The 22,821-nt window shown below is 42.0% G+C and overlaps 1 protein-coding gene and 1 long non-coding RNA gene across 8 annotated transcripts in view; one reads left to right on the top strand and one right to left on the bottom strand.

Moving 5' to 3' along the window:
• LOC103875611 overlaps positions 1–22,821 on the top strand; it is a 52,874-nt gene that overhangs the window by 6,939 nt on the left and 23,114 nt on the right. For 4 of the 6 annotated variants that reach the window (XR_004175988.1, XR_004175987.1, XR_004175990.1 and 1 more), the window contains exon 4: positions 183–2,761. This is a non-coding gene — a long non-coding RNA (uncharacterized LOC103875611). Of the gene's footprint in view, positions 1–182; positions 9,943–22,821 lie in introns of those variants that run through there. The other 2 variants (XR_004175991.1, XR_004175986.1) reach the window with 2 other exon arrangements.
• The window catches only part of LOC101006341 (ovostatin homolog 2-like), a 47,070-nt gene continuing 40,098 nt past the window's right edge, over positions 15,850–22,821 (bottom strand). For both annotated transcript variants that reach the window (XM_009180167.3, XM_009180168.4), the window contains 8 exons: positions 22,396–22,607; positions 21,188–21,397; positions 20,497–20,618; positions 18,995–19,085; positions 18,554–18,622; positions 17,169–17,271; positions 16,407–16,481; positions 15,850–16,003 (listed from right to left, as the gene is read on the bottom strand). In XM_009180167.3, coding sequence (XP_009178431.2) covers positions 16,429–16,481; positions 17,169–17,271; positions 18,554–18,622; positions 18,995–19,085; positions 20,497–20,618; positions 21,188–21,397; positions 22,396–22,607 — 860 coding nt within the window. In that variant the 3' untranslated portion in view covers positions 15,850–16,003; positions 16,407–16,428. The remainder of the gene's footprint in view (positions 16,004–16,406; positions 16,482–17,168; positions 17,272–18,553; positions 18,623–18,994; positions 19,086–20,496; positions 20,619–21,187; positions 21,398–22,395; positions 22,608–22,821) is intronic.

The following is a 22,821-nucleotide window of genomic DNA, read 5'->3' as shown; positions in this document are numbered from 1 at the left end:
CAATTGATTTAGGGGGGTTATTTATTTTAATTGTGATATAGATAACATAAAATTTACCATTTTAACCATTTTTAATTGTACAGTACAGTGGCATTAAGAATACTCACATTGTTGTGCAACAGTTCAATTGATTTTTAATATCAGTTTTGTTGAGGTGTGACTGACGTGTTAAAATTTGCCAGCTTTAGGTGTGCAGCTCAATGAGTTCTGATAAATGCATGCAGCCACATGGTCGTCACAATGAAGACTCCAGCATCCTTCAGAGTTCCCGTGTGCCCGTTAGGGCTCCTCCCCCGCAGCCTCCCTCCTGGCCCTCATATCCACAGACCTGCTTTCTCACACTGTCATTTTGCCTTTTCTAGAATTTCAGGTAAAAGAATCCTACAGCAGGTACCTTTTGTGTCTGGCTCCTTTCACTTCGTGTAAAGCTCTTGAATGTTAGATGTGTATCAGTAAGTTGCCCTGTTTTATTACTGAATATATTCCACTGTATGGGGATACCACAGTTTTTTTAATCCATTTATCAGCTGAAAGCCACTTGGGCTGCTGTCAGTTTCTGGGGAGCAGGAGGAAGCTGCTGGAACATTCTTGTACAGATTGTTGTATGGAAATCTGCTTTCATTTGTCTTGGATAAACACTTAGAGGAAGAATTGCTGGGTACCATATTTGACTTTATAAGGAAATGCTAAACTGTTTTCCACAGCAGCTGTGCCATCTTGCATGTCCGTCAGCACCATGTGAGTTCCCCTGTGCTGCAGCCTTGCCAACATGGATGTGTTTTTCAATTTCACCTGTTCTACTGCGGATGCCATTGTGGTTTCAGGCTGCATTTCCCTAATGAATGATGATGTTCTGAATCTTTTCAGGCACTTTTTTTTTTTTTTTTGCCATGTTGTATACTGCTCTGGTGAAGTGCCTGGTCAAGACTTTTACCCATGTAAAAAAATCAAACTGTTTTCTTATTGATTTATAAGATATAAGCCAGGCATAGTTGCATTTGCCTGTAGTCTTAACTACTTGGAAGCCCAAAGCAGGATGATCACTTGAACCCAGGTGTCTGAGGTCAGCCTGGGCAACATGGTAAGACCCTGTCACTAAAAAATAAAAAAAATTAAAGATATATGTATATCTCACCATGCTAGGCTGAATGATGGCCTCCCAAAGATGTTCACAACCTAATCTGTAAAAACTGTGAGTTTCTTACCTTACCTGGCGAAAGGGACTTTGCAGATATGATTCAACTAAGGACCCTGAGATGGGGAGATCCTCCTGGATTACCTGGCAGTGTCTGATGTAATCACTGGAGTCCTCATGAGAGGGAAGCAGAAAGGCCACAGTCAGAGATGGAGAAGTGGCCATAGAAGCAGAGGTCTGTGTGCTGTGGGACCATGAGCCAAGAAACCCACGCCGCCTCTGGGAGCTGGGAAAGGCAAGGAAGCAACGTCTCCCTGGAGCTCCAGAACGAGCCAGCCCTGATGACACCGTGACTTCAGCCCTCAGAGACTGACTGTGGACATCGGACCTCTGTGACTGTAAGATCCTAAGCTGATGTTTATTTGTGGGATTATGAACTCTCTCTTCAGTGGAGGACTTGAAGCTGGCTCTTCTGACTTTAAGGCTTTGTTGATTTATTCCTACCATTGTTTGGGGTGGAAGGGAGCAGGGTATCTCAGGTGGTGGGAACGGTGTGAGGAAGCCCCCAGGCAAACATGAGCACTGCCGCCTGAGGAGCAGACACCTCTCAGATAAAGCAGTGTGTGCTGGGTCAGTGGGAGGTGAGGTCCATTCGGTGGATCCACTAGGCTTTGGAAGCAGAGAGTCTGGGCTGGAGATGATGAGAAGCCATGTAGTGGTTGAAGTGCTTGGGGGTTTTTCAGAAGGGTCAGGGCTGCCGGCCCAGGAAGGAGCAGGTGCTGGGGAGACAGACTTGCCTGCCTCCCTCCCTGGGCTCTGAGGAGGCATTCCGTGTGTGCTGTTCATTATTATTCTAGAACAGCGCTGCCCAGTTCCGTGGACCAAGCTGCTTCTGTGAGTGAACGGTAGGGAATCCAGGAGAGTAAGGCCATCTCATTTCTCAGGGACCCTCTGGCTCACTGGCTGGCCTCATCCCCTAGTCTTCTTCAAACGGGTGCTGGCCTCGCTGAAGACATTCTGAGCTGGCGCCGTCAGCCTGAGCAGCACTTCACTCCAGTCCACCCGCACTTCACTCTGGAGTGCACCCTGAAAAGACATGGATTTTGTTCAAGGGTGACGTCATGTATGCCTCTGTCTGGGAGCTGGAATGTATGCAGTGGTCATCTTTGCTGCTTCTGCCCTAGTGCCACACTCTGAAGAGTGAGAACATAGACAGAGTGGTCGATGGCTTCACACTCCTGTCTCCCCACCAGGATCTCTAGCTGAGACTCAGGATCGGAGAACCCAGAGTGCCTCCAGACCACAGAACAATGATTTTTCTGTTCTCTTTTAAACTTCTTCCCAGCCTAGGGCAGTTCAAGGTCAGCTTCTTTCAGGAAGCCTGCCCTGATAGTGCCACCTAACTACAAACACTTATTTTCTGTGCTGCGTATTTTCAGTGCTAAGTGATCATGTGTTCAACCTTTCATGACACATGGTCTCCTGTGGTTCTCTAGTCCTTCTGGAAAAGCAAGTGTGAGATGGATGCCTCATCCGGTGAGGTTACAGACCTTCTGAGGACGGGGAGCAATCTTTCTTCATTTGTACCATGTCTCACCAAATAGATGATAAACCACTGGAGGACAGGTACTGTTTGACATGGAAATAAAGTTTATGGTGCCCTCCTGATCATTGTTCAGTAAACCCTTCAGGGAAAGGAGTGAAGAGATCATTAGTTAATTCGAAAAGGTATTTCTTTTCTAGTGGGGTGGATTCCTAAATTTAGGGCAAAATGTGTCATGCAGCTCTAATTTTCTACACCATGAGAAGGTAGTCCCTTTTACTTCTTTCATGCACAATCCATGCATTTGTTCCACAGACATCTGATGTTGACTGAATGCCCTGGGCAATAGAGATTGAGGATTCAAAGGTGAACAACAGGTGATCTTTCTCTGTAGGTGGTTATCTCTGTGCACATCACTCACAAATATCCATCTACAATCCCAAGCTCCTTCCCCTAATCCACATCTTCTGTTAGGTGTTGGGCAAACTTTCCAGATGTCAAGATGCAGACAATTAGACCTGCCGCCCCAAGAGGAGCTGAGATAATGCTACTCCTTTCGAGGAGGGGCACATGATATTGCCTGACCTGCTGAAGCAGTGGACAGAGCGGGGTTTGGGGGACACTAACTGGAAAAGCTAGCCCTCCCCACCTGTGTGTCTTGTAGCTGTCAGCTCTGCATCCACAGATTCAACCATGTGGGGTAAAACTACTCAAACAACATTGCACATGTGCTGAACATGTACAAGCTTTTCTTTTTATCATAATTCCCTAAACAACTATTGACAAAGTATTTACCTTGAATTAGGTATCACAAGTAATCTAGAGCTTATTGAAAGTGCATGCAGGGTGTGCGTAGGTTGTCTGCAAATGCCACACCATTTTATATCAGGGGCTTGAGCACCTGTGCTGTTGGTATCTTCAAGGGAGGACCCTGAAACCAGTCTCCAACAGATACTGAAGAACGACAGTATGTAGGTTCTGACAGAAAGGTAAGAAACCCAGAATGTCAGAAATAACCTCCTAACAGTAGGAAGCTGAGTTAAAATCAGGAAAAGCCAGTGGTTAAATTAAGTCTTTCTATACACAAGAGCAAACCACATGTTCTACAGCAATGGAGGAAAAACTCAGTGATTACCCAGTGAAGTGAATAAAAGCTGCAGTGATAGTGACAACAACACAACAACAGGTTATCTTGAGAAGCAAGATCTCATTTAGGGTTTGTTAGAGGGAGCCAGAGCCACTAAGGATGCAGCCTTCTTTGGAAGCACTGACCTGGCCCCTGCACCCATGGACATGGGAATAGTGTGGGAGCTGGCAGGGTCTCAGCAACCTCTCAATCCAGTGTGTCTCCTTAGACGGCATCCATCTCCCCCATTCTCCATCAGCTCCTTTTCCAGCTTCCCCTTCCTGCACTTGTTTTTGCAAGGCTGGCAGGGAGGTGTCTGGGCTTACGACAATGCCTCACATTGCCAGGAGACGGCAGCAGATCATTCTCCCATCCTAGGTGCCTCTTCGGCACTGTCCAGGATTCCAGTGAATTTTCAAGGGTTATTGAGGGTTCATGGGAGCCAGGCTCTGTGCCAGGCTCTGGGAATGCAAAGCCGACTGAGATATGGGGCTCTGCTCTGCAGGAGCTGGTGGTCTGAAAGGGCGAGGCAGCCATGGAAACAGATACAGGGCCAAACAGTGGGGTCAAACGCTGGGGCAGAAGGCCCTTCAGGGGACTGTGCGATCCCCAGGAAGTGGGGAGAGGAGGGGGTCTCAGAAAACACCCAGCAGGAAGAGGTGCTTGAGCTGAGTCTTGGAAGCTGGCAAGCTTTCCTGGTTCCTGGGCCAGGCAGGGCACCCCAGGCAGGGGATCTGGGCTGAGTGCGACACCACAGGGCAAGCTGGGGCTTGAACACAGGGTGCTGAGGGCAGGAGGGGTCTCAGGGAGGGGAGGATCATGGAGGGCTGTCCTGCATGGCCATGCTAAGGAGTCTGGACCAGGGCCTTGACAAGCCCCGAAGGGGTTCATTAGGAGAATGACCAGAGCAGACCTGCACTTTAAAATGACAGCTCCCTGTTTGGCCCGTGGAGGACAGACATGGCAGGATGGAGAAGGGCAGGCCTGAAGGCCGCTGACCCAGTCAGCTTGGCTTGAGCTAGGCGGAGGGAGCGAGGGCGGTGCTCTGAACTAAGGTAGGAGCAGTGGGAAGGGAAGTAGGGTGAGCGAGGTGGAAATGACAGGTTCTGGTCTTTGGGGCCGGATGAGGGCAGAGGTCTCCCAGGTTTCTGGCTTCAGTGGCTGGTGTAAGTGTTGGTGGCAGCTGAACACAAGGGTGAAGGAGCGATCTCGGGAGAAAGATTAGGAGTCATTGACAAATGTGGGGCATCTCCCCAGCCCCCACTATTTCATTTCCCACTGCACGCTCTAATCTAGATCCCTGCTATTTTTCACTGGTTTTGAGACAGTGCCTTCCCTTTGGGTCTTATAAGGTCCAGTCTCTCTTCCTGTTGGAAGAGCCTGTGAATTCTTTCTTTCACTGCATGTTGATGAACAGCCTTCCAGGGGCAGGCACTCTGATGAGTTCCTTCTCCCATAGAGCTCCTGGCCTGGCACAGGAGATAGATGGTGAAGCTGATGGTTGCAGTTCAATATGCAGTGTGGTCTCATAAGTGAAGAACAGGCTACAAGGAGAACATTCCAGGAGGGGCCTGCGATCTGGACTTCAGAGTGTTGAGAAGGTTCCCTAAAGAAATTGTCTGGGCTCAACTGGATGTACAGGAGCTCCTAAGTGACAGGCTGTGGAGAGGGGCTCCTGTGGGGCTGGAAGGTGCCAGTGCAGTGCCCAACCCTGTGGCATAGAACGTGAGAGGTGGGCAGCCTCCTCTTGAGAGGATGCCGGGAGTGGTCAGCAAGGATAATGGTGGTGGGGCCTGACGGGGCCAGCTTGTATCAAGCTGGGTGGAGCACAAGTAGCTCCAGGTCTCCCATAGTGCACAGATCCTCAGGTCTGGAGGGGTGTCCTTCTAAAGGAGCATTCCCAGTTTCTGATGAATGAGGCCTGTGTCTCTGGCTGGAGGTAGAGTGGGTCTGTGTCTGGAGCGGGCACTTGGGCTCTGGGAAGAGGCTACAAATTCTAGACTAGGCTGGACAAACTATGGCCAGGTCCTGTCTTATCAGAACGCACCTTCATACCTTCCTTCATGTTTAAATTGTTCTTTATTTAACATGGTTTATTTAAATGGTTGCTTTAGTGAGTTGAGTAGTTGCAACAGAGATTACATGGCCTGCAAAGCCTTCAGACATTTCGTAACTGTCTAACTGGCTTTTTATGGAAAAGGTTTCTGAAGCTCTGCTCTAAACTGGCAGGCAACTTTCTCAGAGATAGTTCAGGTCTAGTCTCCATGTGTGGACAAGATGAGCCCATACCCCGAAGCTGGATCTCCCAAAACGCATGTCTGTCTCAGGTCTTATAAAACTGTGATTCATTGAGCGTGTGAACATACATATGGTCATGTGTGAATACACATTTGATCACGTGAGCATACATATGGTCATGTATTAACATGCATGTGGCCACATGTGAACATGCATATGGTCATGTGAGGTTCCATGTGGTAATGTGTGAATATCCATGTGACCACATGTGCATATGGTTGCATGTGACATGCACATGGTCATGTGAACATGCATATGGTTGTGTGAATATAAATATGGTCCTGTGAACATATAGTTGCATGTGAACATGCATGTGGTCATGTGTGAACATGCATATGGTCGTGTGTGAACATGCATGTGGTTTGTTTGATGCATGTGGTCGTGTAATGTGAGCTTGAGATGCAGTGCCAGGCTGGGATGGGCCTTCCCTGGGTGGTTCATGGGCTCAGTCACTTGCTTCAAGAGACCGCTTCCTGAATCCTGGTCCTAAGCCTGTTAGCCTTTGCTTGGCACCAAGAAGCGACTCTGTTGATACCGAATGAGATTCAGATGGCTGAACCTGACCTTCTATACATGTGGCCCTAGTGGATCATTCCAGCCTCAGTTTCCACCTCTCCCCACATGCCTACTAAATGTGTCAGCCAAACCTGACTACTTCCCATTCTGCACACATACTTTCTCCACCTTGGTGGCCGAATCCTTTGGAGCCCGCCTCTCACATTCAGCTCCCTGTTCTTGGTTATTTGGGCTCCTGTCTCATGTGCTCTATCAGGTTCTAGGCTTTGTAGGAGTGAGTTCTATGTCTCCACTCATTTCTATGTGCCTCATAGGGCTGACTCTTGGGAAGGTCTTCATGGTGACTGAGGCATGGATCCTTAGCCCTGTAGCTTGAATTCACTTGGCACTCAAATATTCAACCTGAAATGATGCTTTGAAAGTGATGCATCCAGTCAATTAAGGGTCCACTGTATTATGGATCCCTAGCACCCAATACCTGGCACATAAGAAATGAATGAAACACTATGAATGAATCACTATGAATGAAATGAATCACTATGAATGAAACATAGTGAATGAATGAGTGAATGATCTTCAGTATGCCTACAAGGCGAGAGGAAAGTGATCCTACTTACTAGTCATGCTAGGGAGGCATTTGGGACTGTTGGCTCTGCTGTTGCACAATAGGCCTGGGACTCTGAAGGCTGGCATTTCCTCATCCTAAACCTCAAATTTCAATAAATTACCTCCAAGTGGACAAAGGTCCATGAGCCAGGGTTCTTGGTGTAAATAAGCCACTTCTTTTGGGTGTGGTTAATGGACAGGGATTAACAAAACTAAAAACAATGTTTGAGTGCTGACTACCTGTCAGCCGTGGTGATGAAGCACTCTGTATACATGACCTTATTCAATGCTCACTACAAACCCATGAAGAAGATTTTTAGAAAAACTTTGTATCTGGAGCATTTTGTACAAGAGGATAGTGTAATGAGCTTTCACCTCCTCGTCAGCAGATTTAAATATTTGTTAACTCATGGCCAATCTTGTTTCCTGTATACTCCCACCCACTTCTCCTCCTCTTTTGTTATTTTAAAGCAAATCCCGGACATCATATAATTTCATCCATGGATACCTTAGTATATATCTGTAAAAGAAAAGGACTAAATTTGTTGTTGTTGTTGTTTTTGACACAGGGTCTCTGTTGTCCAGGTTGGAGTGCTATGGCACTCCAACATTCATCACGTTGATGAATTCCTTCCTGTTTCTAGTTTGTTGAGAATTTTTTTTTTCATGCATGGGTAGATAATTTTACTCTCATTTACAGAAAAGGAAATGGTTATTCAAGCAGCCTGCTTCTACACAAAGCCCTGGATTATGGTGCTCTCTACAGCACTCTCTTCCATTTCATTTTTCCTCTGTGCCTCCTCTAAAATTGTCTTTCAGCTCCCTGGGGAATGTTGGTGTTCTCCAGGATTCTCAGCACTTTGCTTGGGTGCTTCTCTGCTGAAGTGGGAGAATGATTCAGCCATCACCTGCAAGCTGATGACTGCACATTCCCTATCTTCTGCCCTGAGCTCAGTGAATCCCCATGCTCCCAAGGCTTTTCCACTTGAATACATCAGAAAATCTCAAACCCATCCCGTCCTAGAATGCCTCGTTATCCCTCTCCACTCAAGTGGGCTTCTCTGCCTCTATGTTCAACATTGTATGCTGCTGCCATTTGCTCTGTTCCAGCCTGAAACCTGGGCGTGATCCAGCACTTTTTCCTCTCCTTGATCCCTCCTCTCACCTTTTCTAATCAGTGGCCAAGTTTGGCATATTTTTACTCCTCACCTCCACTGCTACTGAAACAGGAGGTAGAAAGACATTATTTAGGCAGATAGTGAGGGGAACAGAGTCCTTGGCAGAGCTTCCCTTCCAACAAAAAGCAGCCCAACAAATTATCTTTTTCTAACAAAGAGCAGCCTGAAAAATCAAGCCGCAAATGTAGTTAAGCAAGCTGGAAGCTTGCACGGGGGAATGCTGGCAGCTGTGCCAATAGAAAAGGGCTACCTGGGGGCCGGGCATGTCCAACATGGAGGGTCCATCTTCCCTCTTCTGTCACCACGTGTGCAGTAATAGAGAAATGGGTAACATGGCACAGCTCAGGCAGAGAACCCGCCTGCATAATATAAGATTAGGGAGGGGGCGACCAGAATTTCGCACCCTATGCAAACGGCACACCTGGTCTAAGCAGTTTTTCACGCCCTATGCAAATGGCACGCCTGGTCTGACTAGTCTTTCATGTCCTATGTAAATCAGACACCACCTCCTCACCAGCTCATCTATAAAACCCTCTGTGTTTTGCCATGGACCGGCAATCCATTTCTCTGTGACCCCTCGCTGCAGCAGAGAGCTTTTCTTTTTCTTTCGCCTGTTAAACTTCCGCTCTTAACCTCACTCTTTGTGAGTCCACATCCTTATTCTCCATGGCTGTGAGATCACAAACTTCAGGTGATACTCCAGAAAATGAGGCCGTTTCATTCCTGCCTTGCTCCTGCCTCCAGTCTCATTCCTCTCAAATTCACCCTCCACGTTACCAACAGAGCAATTTCTCTGAATTACAGATCCTCTCACACTTAGCCCTTTAACGGTTCCCTATTCTCACAGCACAGCAATTAAGGCCTTTCCTCATCTGTTCATTTCATACACTAGGAACTTCTACTAAAGACTGAAGTCACTAAATGCACTTTCTGATGTCAATTTTAATAGCCTCCTCCTGCTTTCATCATTTGATGTTAGAAATAACGTTACCCGTTTGACTCTGCTTTCTTCTGCATGTTGTGTTTTCTCTGCCTCAATGCTTCTTGTGTACTCTGTTGTCTTTTTAAAATATTAAACTTACTTAAATAGAGACAGGGGTCTCACTATGTTGCCCAGGCTGGTCTCGAACTCCTGGGCTCAAGTGATCCCCTCAGCTCGACCTCCCAAAGTGGTGAGCTTACAGGCACGAGCCACCACTCCTGGCCCTATTGTCTTTTTTTGAAAAGTTCTTTCTCCTCCCATGCCATTCCCTCTGTTCCTTTATATCCTGAAAAGCCTCTTCTTTGAACCTTCTCCTAGCTGGTGCATGGTTAATTATGTCCCCCTCTGTATTACTTCAGAACATTGTATAAGCCTATAATATCACATATGTTATCCTATGTTATAAGTATTTGTCATGTTTTCACTCTAGATTTATACTAGATTTATCTTAAATACTCTTATAATTGCCTACATATAGAAAGTGCTTAAAGAATATTTGTTGAATTCACCTGAATTAGGATTTGTCTATAAATAAATGTCCTTGCTTTTAATAAACAATTTTCTACTTTGTCAAACAGTTTAAATGCATTTTGAAGAGAACAAAACATTTTAAATGTAACAAAGTAACATGTTTATTTTGGACTATACAGAACATATTGAAAAGACCTACCAAGAAAAGAAAAATGATTTTTAAATCTACGATCTGGATACTGTTAGTCCAGACTGCACTGTTTTGTAAGCCCCCTGCCATTTCACAGACCTTGGTCAGAGCAAAACATTCCATGGGGGTTCCACCGTGAGAAACGTCCTGCCCCACCACCTGACCACAAGGCACAGGAACGTCCGTATCATACCCTGCCAGGAAAAGGCCCAGCTGAAGGAACATCTTTGTCAAGCAGCAAGCCATGCCACCCAGACCCTTCCCGCCCATACCTATAAGTACCCCAGCCTGTAAGCGGTGGTGGGCTCTGGTGTTAAGCTGGTCCCCCACCTCAGTAGGTTGCTCTGGCAATGAACTTTTGTTGCTGTCGAGCTACCAACTCTCCCTCTGTCTTTTTGTAACCCTCGCCTTCCCTTCAAAAACTAACAGATATGTTACCATTTTGATATACGTCCTTTCAGTTTTATCTGTGCACTCATATGTGCATTCATATATGAGGATTAACCTGGCATTTATTATATAAAAATCACTTGGTTGCTTTTCTTTAACATTTTTGTTTTGAAATGACTAGATTCACAGGGAGTCGCAAAAGTAGTAGAGAGTCCCTTGGATGCTTTTCCTGGCTTCCCCTAACAGTGCTATCTTACAGAACAGCAGGACACCATCAAAACCAGGACATGGGCATTGGTTGGCTATTGTTAGACTACAGACCTTATGCAGTTTTTGCAGTGTTTGCATGTACTCCTTTGTGTGTGTGTGTTCTATGCAAGATGGTCTCATGTGCAGTATCTTGTAAACACTTGCACCAGTGTCCTTGCCAAAGAACTGTTTCATCACTGAGAGGAACTCACTTGTGCTACCTCTTTTTAGTCATATCCTCGTACCTTGTCCCTGTCTCCTGGCAACCACCAATCTGTTCTCCATCTCTATAGTTTTGTTAGTTGGAGTAGAACAGGAATTAAAAGAAATTAAAGAATATATAAGCGAAAACTCAGCTGTATGTAAGAAAACCCAATTCCCCCTGAGGAAGAGAAAGAGCTGGAGTCTTTAACAATTAACTGCCTGTTTTTCTGTGACTAGTGAGCCTTATCTCTCCCCTTCCCAGGCATTACGAAGACCCATTTCTCTAGCTGTGCAGCTGCAAGGTCACTAGACAGATAAACTCAAGTCGTAAAACATGTTTTTCCTTGAAAAGTAAGAAATAATGTAATGCAAGTCTCAACTGAATAACTGTGTTTGTTTCTTGATTCTGTAATATGCTTCCCCCTGCACAGATCTCCCCCTGCCCCACAAAATGCTTAAAAGGTAACTTGACTCTTCATTTGGGACTCAGTCCTTTGGATGTTAATCCAACTGGACTGGTGCACCTAAATAATAAATATCCTCCTCAACCCCTCAGTCTCTCTGATTCCTAAATTATCCTGCAATAGGAGAATGTTTTATACATGGAATCTTATAAGTGTAAAACCTTTTAGAAGATTGGCTTTTTTCACAAGAGAAAGTTTTTTTCTTTCTTCAACAAAAGCCAAAACCCAATCTTCAACAAAAGATTGGCTTTTTTCACCAAGTTTCATGCTCTAACAAAACTTCCAAGTTGTTGCCTGTATCAATAATTTCTTGCTTTTCATTCCTGGGTAGTATTCTCTTATATGGATATGGTAGAATTTGTTGAGTCTTTCACCATTGAAAGATATTTGGGTGGTTTCCAGTTTGAGGCTATTTTGAATAAAACTTTTAAGAACATTCACGTACAGGTTTTTGTGAACCTGTTTTCATTCTTCCGGTTAAATCCTGAAGAGTGAAATTGCTGAGTCACATAGGATGTGTACCTTTGGTTTTATAAGAAACTGCCAAACTCTTTCGAGTGGCTGTATCTTGTTCAAGTGATGCCAGTGATGTGTGGGTTGTCTGGTTTCTAAGCAATCTTGCCGGCATTTGCTGTCATCATTGACCTTATCCATTCTAACAGACATAGTGATACCTCATTGTTTTAATGTGCATTTCTCTAATGGTTACTGATGCTGATCATATTCACTTGTGCTTCTTTGCTGTTCATGTTCTTTCTTTGACAAAATGTCTTTTCATGTCTTTTGCCCACTTTTTCATAGGTTTTTTTTTTTTAAGTGATGAATTTCTAAGGTTCTTCATAGATTCTACATACAAGTCCTTTGTCCGCTATATGGTTTGTGCTATATGTTTTCACTCAGTCTGTAGCATGTCTTTTTGTCCTCTTAATAAGATCCTTCACAGAGCAAAAGTCCTAAATATTGAGGAAGTTCATTTTATCAGTATTTTCTTCTATGAATTGTTATTTTGGTGTCATGTCTGACAACTTAGTCTTGAATATTTCTGCTACGGTTTCTTCTAAAAGTTTCATAGTGTTAAACATTTTTTATTTAAATCTGCACTCCATTTGAATTAATGTTTATATAAAGTAGGAGCTTTAGGTTGAGGTTCAATTTTTTGCATATGAAAGTTGAGTTGTTTCAGTAGCATTTGTTGAAAGATTGTCCTTTCTCTATTGAGTTGTCTTTGCAGCTTTGTTAGAAATCAATTTTCCACGTCTGTGCGGATCTATTCCTGGACACAGTCTGTCCCATTGATCTCTGTGTCTATCCCTTTGCTGGAATCACACTGTCTTGACTACTTTAGAATTGGAGCAGAACTTTAAAATTGTGTAGCATCACTTTTCCAATGTCATTCTTTTTTCTACCTTTTAATCTTTGCATGTTTTTTTAAATCAGATCGCCTGATATACAACATATCCTTTGGTGGGATTTTGATGGAGATGTATTAAAAGTATAGATCAATTTGGGAAGAATTGAAATATTTACTATATTGAGTATTTCAATCCATGAATCCATATATTTCTTCATTGATTCAGGTCTTCTGTGATTTTGTTTACAGGATTTTGTACATTTTCAGCATACAGATCTTATAGAGACTTAATCATTTCATTTTTTTTCAGAGATAGTACAAATGCAATTATTTTAAAATGTCGATTTTCTGTTAGTTATTGTTAGTATATGCAAATTAAGTTGAGTTTTGTATTTTGAACTTGTGTTACTTCTGGACTGTGTGTGTGTGTGTGTGTGTGTGTTTATGTAGTCCTTGGAATACACCATAACCAAGTGGGTTTTTCCTGGGAATGCAAGACTGCTTCAATACTTGAAGATCAATCAATGTAATCTGCCATAGTAATAATCTAACAAGAAAATCAACATGATCACATCAATTGATATAGAAAACAATTTTACAGAATTCAACATATTTTCCTATTATAGATTTTCTGCAAACTAAGAATAGAAGCAAGCTTCTTAACCTGATGTGTGACACCTTCAAAAAGCCTACAGCAAACATCTTACTTAGTGATGAAAAACTTATTGCCTTCTCCATAAGATTGAGAATGAGGCAAGGATGTTTACTCTCATCACTCCTATTCAATATGGTATTGGAAGTCCTAGCCAAAACAATAAGGCACGAAAATGACATAAAATAAAAGTAGTAAGTTAAAAAGAAAGAAATTGTATTCACAAACAAGGTGATTTCTTTTTCTTTTTCTTCTTTTTTTTTTTTGAGACAGGTTCTTTCTCTGTCACCCAGGCTTAAGTGCGATCATGGCTCATTGTATTCTCAAACTCCTGGGCACACACAATCCTCCTGCCTCAGCCTCCCAAGTAGCTAGGACTACAGGTGCATGCTGCCAAGCCCAGATAATTTTTATTTTTTATTTTTTAGAGAGACAGGTAGTCTCATTCTGGTTTCAGCTCTGGAAGGGGTGAAGAACAACTCCCCAGAGGCTGTCCTGTCCGTTGTGGATGACATACTGAGGGCTCAGGAAGATGCTCCCTTTCAACCCGTCCTGGTTTCCAGGCTGAGCCACCTGAGCAGCTGCTTTGGAAAGCCTCTTGTGCCACAGCCATGCTTAGGAAAAGGCATATCTTCCATTCTGTCCACCAAGAAACACCAAGAAGCAACTGGATACAAAGAATAAAAAATACCCTGCCACACTGGCAGGGCAGGTGGGTGAAAATTGCGCCCCTTCCAAAGGTAGTGTCTATAAAAGGACAACCGGGGCCAGCACCAAAGTCCACCTACAGAAGGCGGGTCTGTCTCAATCCCAGCTGCCAGTCACTGTGAACCTTTAGAACTGGGGCTGAAGCTTCTTCCAGTTGCTTGCCCAGATGTCAGTGAGACCACTCCACAGCAGATACGGGGAGCTGTGTGTCAGGGAAGTCCCAGCCACTGGGACAAGCTGCACCCCAGACAGATGTTTCTACTCTTGTGCAAAGAACAGAGCAATCCATTCAAGTTCACAGGGGCAGGTGACACTTGAAAATGTCAGGGTCAACTTGCAGGGCAGAAGTTAGCAGGGATGTCTTCCTAGGGTAGTGGGAGAGCCCAGCAGAATTTAGGAGGAGGGAGGGGCGATATTGGGGCAATCCTCTGAGTCCCTCTTTCCTCTTCAGGCAACGTTCAGGAAGACCCTGCAATCTCTCTGCAGGCTCATGGGAGCTCCCAGAACTGAGACAACACACAGATCCAGGCCTGCTTTGAAGTCAGTGGGATGAGGCCCTTGAAAGTCAGTGTATTGGGTTCCCAGGGCTCACATAAAAACATGCCACACCTGGTTGGTTTTAAACAACAGGAGTTTATTCCATCAGTTGCGAAGGCTAGAAATGCAAAGTCAAGGTAGTGGCAGGACAAGTTCCTGCTAGAGGCTGTGAGGCAGATCAACTCCATGACTCACTCTTGGCTTCTGCTGGTTTCTGGCAACTGTCCACGTCCCGTGCCTTGTAGACACTTCACTCTAAGCTCTGCCTCCATTTTCACAGGCACATTCTTGTGTGTGTGTGTGTGTGTGTGTTCTCTTAAGGACAGGAATCATTAGACTAGGTGGGGCCCACTCTAATCCACTGTGAGCTCCTCTTACTTTGGTAACACCCGCAAAGACCCTATTTCCAAACAAGGTCACATTCCATGTTCTAGGACTGTCTTCTGAGAGATGTCTCCCCCAGGATTGGTCCAAGTGGAAGGATGCCCTTTGATCTGCAAAGCCAGCCAGAAAACCAGGATTGGGGCAGGACAAGGGGATGCTAGCCTGTGATGGCTCCCACCCAGGTGGGGGTGTGAAGAGCAGTGCCTGTGGGCTGGGACACGCCAACTTGCTCCCATCACCTCATCTGAGATGGATTGTACAGTGTATGTCCAGGGCCCATCCTGGCACGCTCTGCCTTTGCAGTGCTGTCTCTGCACTTTGGAAATTTGCTGAGCCCACTGCGTGGGGTGGTCTGAGGCAGGCCACAGTTGTTTCTCAACCATCCCTGAGTGCCTGACCAGTATCCCTCAGGGGTGACAACTGGCCACATCTGGAGTGTGAGGGGTGTGTTTACCTAGTGAGTAAGGAGGCAAGCAAAGGATGTGCTGGCTTAACCTCTGCATAAGCAATGCCTTTGCTCCAACGGAATGGGCAACGTTGGATTAGGCCTAAGGAGGCAGATTTGATCTCGGAAGATACATTCGAGTCTATGTTGTGTGTGTTTGTTTTTGTTTCCTTGAATTAACATGGAGTCCATTTCAACTTTCACTTAGTCTGCTTCTTTCTCTTCCCCCACTTCTTTCTCTCTCACTCTCTTTGGATATGGAAGAATTCTAACTCTGTATTCCATAATGTCTAAACATTCGAATTTAGAGTTGACAACAATACAGCAAATTATTCAAGTTGCTGTCAAAAAAACCCCTGCGTTTTCTAGGATTAAAACTGTGAATAAAGTACTGGAAGAAAAAAAAAGTCATAGACTCAGTTGCAAAATGACAACATTTAATGGGATGACAAGGAAATAAAACCTGATAAGAAGCCAGAGCAGATTGCAGACTGTTCAGGATGCCAGATGGTTCATGAAATTTTTCCAGGTTTGATACGGAAGAATCAGTTTGTTAAAAGAAATGGTTTTCCACCTGGGATTTAAAACATTGTTTAAACAACAAACACATGTTTGTATGTATATATAAATATTTAGATATAAAAACATGCATATATAGGCACATAGACATGTATCATACATATACATGCATATGTACAAATATATGTGCCTAAATTTTTACTGACCTGTCAACTTACAAAACAAAAATGAGAGATTTATAAAAGGTACATATATAGCTGTGAATTCTGTAAAGCTATTTTTAAAGAAATTAATACAATCTTAACGACTATCAGAATACTCATGTAGTACACAGTTACACAACTCTAATGAAGTACCAAACACTTGTCTTTCTTCAACCATTGTCCTATCTTATTTAGGTTTTCATTTTCTTATTAGATGTGTTTTCAATGGTTTATAATGTAATAAAATTTCTTTACCTCTTCCAGTAATTGCTTTGTCTCACTTGGAAACTGAACTACTGTCGATGTTGTAAAAAGCAAGGGCATATTCTTCTGAAAAAATAAAGGGAACATGTATTTTTATTAAGTAGATTATATAAGCACATTCAATCTAATCTTTCCAATAATTTTGAAATAGAGACAATTACTTTCCCATTTTATACATCCAGAAATATGCTAATAATATTTAAGACACTTGATGAAATACATTCTATTAGTAAATGTCAGAGACAGAATTCAAATACTCGACAAACTTCACACAGCATTCAACAAGAAACAAATAGCACCAACTTTCCAGGGAACAGTTGTATGGTCTCTACGACATCTTAGTAATCGTTTTAGAAATGAATCTATCAAATTTTTAAAATAGCATTTCAGAATGTTCCCTACTCCCCTTTTTAAGTCAAAGTCCTTAGAGGTAGCTTGGAACGGTCAGTCTTAGCATGAACAACAATGACAACAACAAAAAACCTGGAAGCTTCATGTGGCTTGTATTTCAAGTTCAAGTGGAGCCCTGACAGATTATATTGAAAGGATTCTGGTGTTGAAAAACTCTGGTAACTGGAAAATGGGTTCAGTCAGAAGATGCATCATGGAAGAAAGAAACCAGTATACAAAGTAATGCCATCTATTGCTTACTCTGTGAAGACAGAGGTTGATTTTGGGAAGTTTAGTAGCTCGGGAATGTTAGATATAAATACCATGTTCAATAGCCTTAGGGCATGGCTGTTGCTTGCCTACCTTTTTCATAATAATCGTAGACCATGACCGGGGCTGGCTGAATGTTGAACACAAGGTTGCTCTGCTCAACAGAAAAAGTGAAACTGTGGGTTGTACCAAAAACCTGTAATGACACAAATTATAATTACATTGTAGCAAGTCTGAGAAAAGATAATCACTGAGAAAATTATCCCCAGAAGTTTATGATCTACGTAATTAAATAGATCTAGGGTATGATTCACTTACATATTGGCAAAATAAGGAGTTGTTAACCTTAAATCATATAAAATTTTCAGTTCCTTTGCTTACATTGAGGTGAGAGGAATTTAGCTGGAAGTCTTAGAGGAATGTAGGCATTTATGTGAGTGGTAATGATACACATAGAAAAGACGTCTCTAAACTGCAAGCCACAGTTTGGCTTTTCCTGAGAAAAATAAAAATAGAACTATCCTATGATCCAGCAATCCCATTTCTGGGTATGCATCTAAAGAAAATGAGATTAATATCTTGAAGAGACAGCCGCAGTCCCATGCTCATTCTTTCATTATGATAGCCAACAAAAGGAATCAACCTAAATGTTCGAAACAGATGAATAGATAATGAAACTGAAGCATATATATATATACAAATTATTCAGCCTTAAATAAAAAGAATTTCTGCCATTTGCAACAACATTGAAAACTTGGAGGAAACTATATGGAGTGAAATAAACCAGAAACACACAGAAAACACTGCAGGATCTCACCTGTAAGTTAAATCTAAAGTTGAATTCATAGGTGCAGAGAGTAGAATGGTAGTTATCAGGAATGGGAAAATGGGGAGATGCTGGTCAAAGGATAGAAAGCTTCAGCTGTGCAGAATGAATACATTCTACAAATCTCAGATACAGCAGTAGCCTACAGTTGACAATGCTATACTGTATATATAATATTCCCTAAGGGAGTAGATCTTAAGTACTTCATCATGAAAAAAGAAGAGGTAACTGTGTGAAGAGAGGGATGTTTTAGTCAGCTATTTCACATATAGTCACGCTAGATGATAACAATCAGCTCACTATATCAAAACATCACACCACACACCTTCAATACACAATTGTAATTAAAAAAATTATGGCAAACTTTGTCAGAGTTTAGTCAAATTATAAAATAATTACACATCTACTCTGTGACCAGACTGTGTTTGATAGGGAGAGGAAAGCTATCTAGTCACGTAGCCAGGGCATATATGAAATAGCCTTAGAACTAGCAAGGAGAAGATGATCAGTGGGATAGAACACTGGTCATCCTTAATGTCGCTTAGTTTTTTACTTTTACAAATCCTATCATCTCTATAAGAAGCGGAAGCATCCAATCGTCCTTGGAAGGAAAAAAGAAAACTTTAAAGAAAAAAATTATTGCTAAACTTACATTTTCCAAATAGAAAAGAACATGGCCGTTCTTGACTTCAGTCTTCATCACTTGGCCCTTGTTTTCAAGCTTTGAAGAAATTGTTAGGGAAGGATAGAGAATAGATATTAGAACAAATGACAGCACCACTGCAGTACTGAATGTCCATGCTTTTCCATGTCAGGTTCTGTTTTATGGAACATTCCTTGGTGCCATGATGTTTTCATAAGCACAGGTAGCAACTAAAGAAAAATATATGATGAACCGTGGGAAATACTGACTGCTAATTTGTATGAATTAAATACACCAGCTCTCCAGTGTTAGCGTAAAAATATAAAGGTGAATGTTGAAGAAGAATTCTATAGTTTTGTTTTGCTAAACAACTGCTAAAAAAGTATTTATTTTATCTTTATACTCTATGGAGCTGTCTTTGTGCTGACAGATTAGGCTTCTTTTATTTACCTCTTCAATGGATGACATGGCTGGAGTAAATCCTGATAGCATTTTGACGTCTGTAACCACAATACTGGATTTATTGTGAATTCCAGTATATCTGAAAATTTTAAGAAAACACTAGTTTAGATATCAATTTAAAAAAGTGACTTATCTCATAATGAGAGTGCCAGGTGGATAAATACTAATTGGCTAGATGTCTGGTAAAAGCCGAAGAGAAAATTGGAAGAAAGTAATTTTCAAGCATCTGTGAATAGGCATGATCAGAATGATAATGAAAGAGATGACACATAGCAACAGAAATTGGAGCAAATAATGAATTATCTGACATGAAATCTCCCCCAAATCCTGGTCTTAAGCTTACCTGCAGTCTCAAAGTTTGAACTGATAAACAAAACTTCTAAATCTATATTACATATACTTAGGTTAGTGTTAGATTTGCTCAACACTTAGAGGACATCTTTGCTTACAAGGTGGTATATAAGCAGAATTATAGAGTAGACATGTCTCCAAGAGATCTTCTAGCTCAGTTTCCTGCTTCTGGATAAGACTATTGGGGTATGAAGTTAAGAGTTCCATAGTTCATCAGGGCATGGTTGCTCACGCCTGTAATCCCAGCACTTTTGGAGGCCAAGGTGGGTGGATCACTTGAGGGTCAGAGTTCAAGACCAGCCTGGGCAACATGACAAAACCCTGACTCTACTAAAAATAGAAAAATTAGCCAGATGTGGTGGCACATGCCAGTAATCGCAGCTACTCGAGAGGCTGAGCCATAAGAATCCCTTGAACCCAGGAGGTGGAAGTTGCAGTGAGCTGAGATTTGCCACTGTGCCACTGCACTGCAGCCTGGGTGACAAAGTGAGATCCTGTCTCAAAAAAAAAAAAAAAAAAAAAAAAGAGTTCCCCAACTCATTGAGTTCTTAGCCCTGGAGCTCAAGAGATTTTTATTTAGAAATTCTAAAGAATATCTGCCAAACTAATTTTACTCAATGTTTTCCATATATTAACTAAGGCTAACATCCTTTAGCATCTATAAATCATGCTTGAAATCAAGAGGATCATTTTGTTTTTCTATTCTGAAAAGTAAAAATCTAAAATTTTACTCTTTACAGTTATAAAATAAACATTTGTGGGCTTGCTACTATATGACCATGCATGCTTGTCTTGAGAAAGAAATATAGAATCTCTGTTTTTCAAAACTAGGAGTACTTCCATACAACAGAATAGAAAGTGTCATTGGAATATCAGTGCAGCCAAAGCTTTCAAATCATGCTCACATAGACTGCATGTTATACTTGCCTCATTTTAGCTCTGATTTAGCTGAAGATGTACTAAATTGTGGTGTCCGGACAGAGGGCTAAAAAGTGACTGTGCTGTAGAATTGTCACCACCAACATGAGAACTCATCATATTACCATGATTTATATTTTGTGATTTCACTACTGCTCAAACTTTTTAAATATTTTACCATCTTGCCCACATGGGAGTTACTATCAAGATATGACACTTACTTGAGGGTCACTGTGAGGTCAAAAATAGTCTGGAAGATATCCGAAGAGTTCCTTACTATTTCCAAGGAAAGAGAAAATCCAGATGCCTTCTTAGGTAGGAGAACATTGTACTTAAGGGTGGCCTAGAAAGGATAGCAAATTATAAGAAAACTCATCCTGTATTAAGAATTATACAGGCTGACTACAGTCAGTAGTAATGTAATTTTACATTTTAAGATAACTAAGAGTATACTTCCATCATTTCTAACACAAAGGATAAATGCTTGAGGTGATGCATACCCCACTTGCCCTGATGTGATTCTTACACATTGTATGCCTGTATCACGTACCCCATAAATATTTACACCTACTATGCACCCACAAAAATTAAAAATAAAACATTTTTAAAAAGAAAGAACCTATTGCTTATTTCTATTATTAATGTAGTTTACATCTTTATCATCAGGGAATCGGGTTAAATTCTTTAGTTTTCAGAATAATGTAATTTAAGGAAGATAGAATACTTTCTAATAGCAATAATCCTCAAGAAACTTCGACAACTGAGTACCTTTTCATAAAATAACTTGCATTTTCGGCTATTGATAGTGTAAATACACAAAACGGTCAGAAAACACTTCACGTAGAACTGAACAGACAGTCTGACTCTTTTACTGGCAAACACTCATCACCCTCTCAGGCAGATTTCTGTTACCTGGATAAATGTACAACCGTGTCCTTCCACATCTACTGTGTATTCTCCACGTGGCTTTGTTAGTTCTGAACGTTGGACCAGTAGGCGGTTATCACTGTTAACCTGGAAAATCTCACTGGATCCTTCACGGCTAAAGGTAACGGTGTTTTGATCCTTAGAGAAGGTTAACTTCATGTAACGGGTTATGGCAAGAAGACAAACCGGAGTTTCCTGCACAGAACAGCACAAGCAATGATCCAAGCTCAGTTATGACACAATATTGGTCATCATTTGACCACGGACTTCGTATCAATCCTTAGAAGTGTTCCTAAAACAGGTCAGCAAAACACCAAGAAGCAATATCCTGAATGGTAGGAAAATATACTTGCTTGTGCAAATTGTTTCCACTTAAATTCGTTTCCTTCAACAAATCTTAATTGTGTTTTTACTTTCTAAAAATTTTTCATAAAAGATAGTCTCTTTGGTTAAAAATGGTGTCAAAGCTTTTCTAAAAGTTAAGGCATTACATAAGTCAGCGGCCCCTGTGGCTGCCATGGATAATTCTTTTTTTTTCTGCTCCTCTTCAAAGAAGGGAGGTCAGAATCAGGAAAAGATCTTCGGAAATGCATTCGTATATGGTTTGACTCAGAAACTAAAACCAAATACAAAGAGAAATGCAGATTTTTCTCGTGGAAATAAAACTGTTTTTTTTTTTTTTTTTCCATTTTCAATTTGTTTCCAAGTAAGGAAAAACATGTCATTGTTTCTCATACCCCCCATTTCTCCTGTTTTCCTTCTTTTCATTTGCTTTTCCCAGTGTATAGCCCACAGAACTAGAGAGAAAACTTTCTTTTTGGTCCATATATAATTTGAATATAGTATCATCATGTGTCTAATGTACCACCAAGAGTGGTGCTTATGACAAAAATATCCTTTAGACTTATTCTGTGTTTGCTGTGTGAATGAAGATACAAATGGTGATAAATTCCTGGAATAGGGGGCCTCATTTCATTCGCTTCTACTTAGAGGCTTCCTAGTAGAGTGCCTGATACACAATAACCGGCCAACAAATAATTGTTGAGGAAATAAAATAGGATTAATAATATCCACGATTCTTCTTCTCAGAAAGGATTTGCTGTGATATCTTTACCATTAATATCTCACTCATCATAGAGTTACAGCTTCTGCACTAAACATACTGCTATTAATATCAGGCCTACATGAATCACCTGGGTAGAAGAAAAGCCTCCATGGGAATCCATCTGTTGGGCAAGCCACTGCACAATCTTGCTGGCATAGGTGAGGTCAGGAATTTTCCGGGAAATGACAGCCAACAGCACATAGCAAGTCTTCTCAGTCTCAGCAGAAGGTGCCCAGGGAATAAAGGATGGAAATTCTTCTGTCTTGGGTTTCCTTTCTCTTTCCCAGTAGATGACATTATCTGAGAAAAAGGAAGAATTTTCACATAGTCTGTATAAAAGTCATGGGTTACACATAAAGAAGGATGCAAATTCCATTCCCGACCTCTGTTTGTGCTGAATTGCTCCCCTCAAATTTATATGTTGAAACCCCAACTCTGAGTACCTCAAAATGTGGCTGTATTTGGAGATAAGACTTTTTAAAGAAGTGACTAAGTTAAAATGAAGCTTATGGGC

The sequence above is a fragment of the Papio anubis genome, chromosome 9, assembly GCF_008728515.1.
Source record: "Papio anubis isolate 15944 chromosome 9, Panubis1.0, whole genome shotgun sequence".
Lineage (NCBI taxonomy): Eukaryota > Metazoa > Chordata > Mammalia > Primates > Cercopithecidae > Papio > Papio anubis.
The sequence above is the reverse complement of the archived record's forward strand: the minus strand, read 5'-3'. Positions and strand labels throughout refer to the sequence as shown.